This window comes from Pristis pectinata, chromosome 4, assembly GCF_009764475.1.
Source record: "Pristis pectinata isolate sPriPec2 chromosome 4, sPriPec2.1.pri, whole genome shotgun sequence".
NCBI classification, from domain to species: Eukaryota; Metazoa; Chordata; class Chondrichthyes; order Rhinopristiformes; family Pristidae; genus Pristis; species Pristis pectinata.
The window spans coordinates 36,979,263-36,982,257 of NC_067408.1; the positions used below are offsets into that span (position 1 = coordinate 36,979,263).

General features: G+C 41.9%; 1 protein-coding gene across 1 annotated transcript; it reads right to left on the reverse strand.

Annotated features, from left to right (window-relative positions):
- Window positions 1-1,048: 1,048 nt before the first annotated feature.
- Window positions 1,049-2,122, reverse strand: LOC127569190 (histamine H2 receptor-like). The gene has a single exon (XM_052013588.1). It carries the CDS (start codon window positions 2,120-2,122, stop codon window positions 1,049-1,051), a length of 1,074 nt encoding a protein of 357 aa, XP_051869548.1.
- Window positions 2,123-2,995: the final 873 nt, after the last annotated feature.

The window sequence follows — 2,995 nt, forward strand, 5'->3', positions numbered from 1 at the left end:
GCCAGCGACCCAGGTTCAATTCCAGCCACTGTCTGTCAGGTGTTTGTACATTCTCCCCATGTCTGCGTGGGTTTCCTCCAAGTGCTGGGTTTCATCCCACGTTCCAAAGACGTATGGGTTAGGAAGTTGTGGGCATGCTATGTTGGCACCGGAAGCATGGTGACACTTGTGGGCTGCCCCAGAACACTCCACGCAAAAGATGCATTTCACTGTGTGTTTTGATCTACATGTGACTAATAAAGATATCTTATTTTACATTTTCACCTTTATTCACATCTTCTGATACTATTCTAAATTTTAATTAACTCTCTATTATATTTATTTTCCATTGGACATCCATGCACAGCAATTAAAATTCACCTATCATGTCCTTGATACTAAGTACAAAATCTTCTGAGACTTGTGTAGTAAAAAGTAATTTCTGGTGCTGCTAATAGAATATTACATTTTTCAGAATTGCCTGCAAGTCTACCAAATCTGATTGTAACAAATATTTAATTATTGTAATAGCAACCTATGATGGAGATATATGACCACATGACTAATGAGGTGAAGAAATCTTATCTCATTTCTTTTTGAATGGCCGACTGCTTATTTTGAGGATGTGATTTTAGGCACCCAATCATAGAAATGTATCTATCTGGTCAGGCCCCTTAAGAATTTTATCCGTTTCAATAAGATCACCTCTCATTCTTCTAAACCTGAAAGAGTTTAGGCCCAGTCTACTTAATTTTTCCTAATACAATAAACCTGCCATCCCTCTGATCAACCTTTGCTGCACTCCTTCAAAGACAGATATACTATTCCCAAGGTAGGGAGACCTGACCTATACACAATATTCCAATTGCAGTCTTGCTTAGAACTCTACATAATCAGAGCAAGGTCTGTACTCTTGTACTCAATTCCTCTTGCATGGGGTAGTACCATGCATATTCCCACTTATTTTCACATACCTGCAATGCCTACTGTTTGATTTAGCAAGACATGAACATATGAAACTTCAAAGAAAGCTGCAGTTTAACTATCAAAGATAAAAGCAGCAGGTGTATTACCTTTCAGAGTCTTCTTTGCAGATACCAGTATCTTTGCTATCTTTAGTAACGTCAGAGCTAGGCTCATTATCATCCAAGACTCGGACCAACTGGTGGCACTGTTCATTCCCGGACTGACAGGCCAGGTGGTTGAATGGTGAGTGCTTGCTGCGTACATTCCCTTTCCTGCAAAACAGTAGCTTCTGGTATGCCATGCGGAAATCCCGGTTGAGGACAGCATAAACTATGGGATTCATACCTGAGTTGACATAACCCAACCATAGCACCACAACAAAGGTGGTATTGTCAGATCGAATCCCTGAAATCCCATCATGGAGAAACACTGTAAAATAAGGGAACCAGCAAATAATGAAGACTCCCATCACGGTTGCAAGAGTTACCGTTGCTTTATGCTCCTTCAGAATTGTATTTCTGCTGGTAATGTTGATTCTTCTGGCCTGCTCCCTTGCAATTTTGAATATTTTGTAATAAGTTAGACTCATGATGACTAAGGGAATATAAAAGGTGATGAAAGCATCCACAATGGCATAGGCTGTGTTCAGCTCCAAGTAGCATTCATTGGTCTTATTCGAGGTTTGCTCTTTGGTGTTCCATCCCATGTGGATGGGCAAGAAGGAGAACATGATGGAGATGCACCAAATCAGGCTGAGTGAGATGGTAACCCTCTTTGGAGTAATGACCGTGGTGTACCTCAGAGGGGCAGTAACTGCCAGGTAACGCTCGAGGCTGATCATGAAGAGATTGAGGATAGAAGCGGTGGACAGCATGACATCCAAGCTGGTGTAGATATTACAGAAGGTGGACCCAAAAGGCCATTCTGAATTAAGTAGCTCTAAAGTTGCCGAGAAAGGCATGACCAGCAAACCCAGCAGTAGGTCAGTTGCTGCCAGGGACACAATAAGACAGTTAGTGTGGCTCTGGAGATTACGGTTCAACCCCACCACTAAGCACACCAGCACATTGCCGAAGATGGTTATTAGTGTAATCATGCCGAACACCAGCCCGACCAGGACCGTGGAGAACACAAACCTGTGTTCAGATTCACTGGTGATGTTCTGATTGCTCTCCATGTCCACAATCTTGTATTAAAAACAAGTCAAAATAATGGCAAATCACTGTGATAAAATCAAGTCACATTAACTATTTAAGATTCAATATTTCTTAAATCACAAGTCTGTACATAGGGAGAATTCAACTGAAAACATATTACCAGGCTACTTAAAATAACCTATATCATCTCTGCCTCATTTGTTTAAGTTACCGGTGCTGGCAGATGGTAGGTAGAGCACGATATCCTATATCCTGTGCGTGTTGGAGCAAATTCAATGTTGTCAGGTTGTGTGTGCAGCCAAGGTAATGGTCAGATCTGCAATAAAAGTGGCAAGGTAAACATTGATTTAGAGTCATAGAGTTATAGAGTCATACAGCATGGAAACAGGCCCTTTGGCCCAATTTGTCCATGCCAACTGTCACGCAGCGAGCTAGTCTTTCTGCCTGCATTTGGCCCATAGCACTCTAAACCCTTCCTATCCATGTATTTATCTAGATGGCTTTTAAATGTTGCTAATGCACCCACCTCAACCACTATTTTTGACAACTCATTCCAAATACACACCACCGCTTTGCATGAAGAAGTTGCCCCTGATGTCCCTTTCAAATCTCTCGCTTCTGATCTTAAACCTATGCCCTCTTGTTTTTAGCAACCCCCTATGTGGGGAAAAGACTATGTGCCTTCACCCTATCTATGCCCCTCATGATCTTATGTACTTCTATCAGGTCACCCTTCAATCTCCTACATTCCAGGGAATAAAGTCCTAGTCTATGCAACCTCTTCTTGTAACTCAGACCCCCAAGTCCAGGCAACATGCCGGTAAATCTTTTCTGCACTCTTTCTAGTTTAGTAACAGGGTGACCAAAACGGTACATAATGCTCCAAGTGCAAC

Coding starts and splice junctions, on each gene's coding strand:
- LOC127569190 (XM_052013588.1), bottom strand. CDS start 2,122: ATGGAGAGCAATCAGAACATCACCAGTGAATCTGAACACAGGTTTGTG.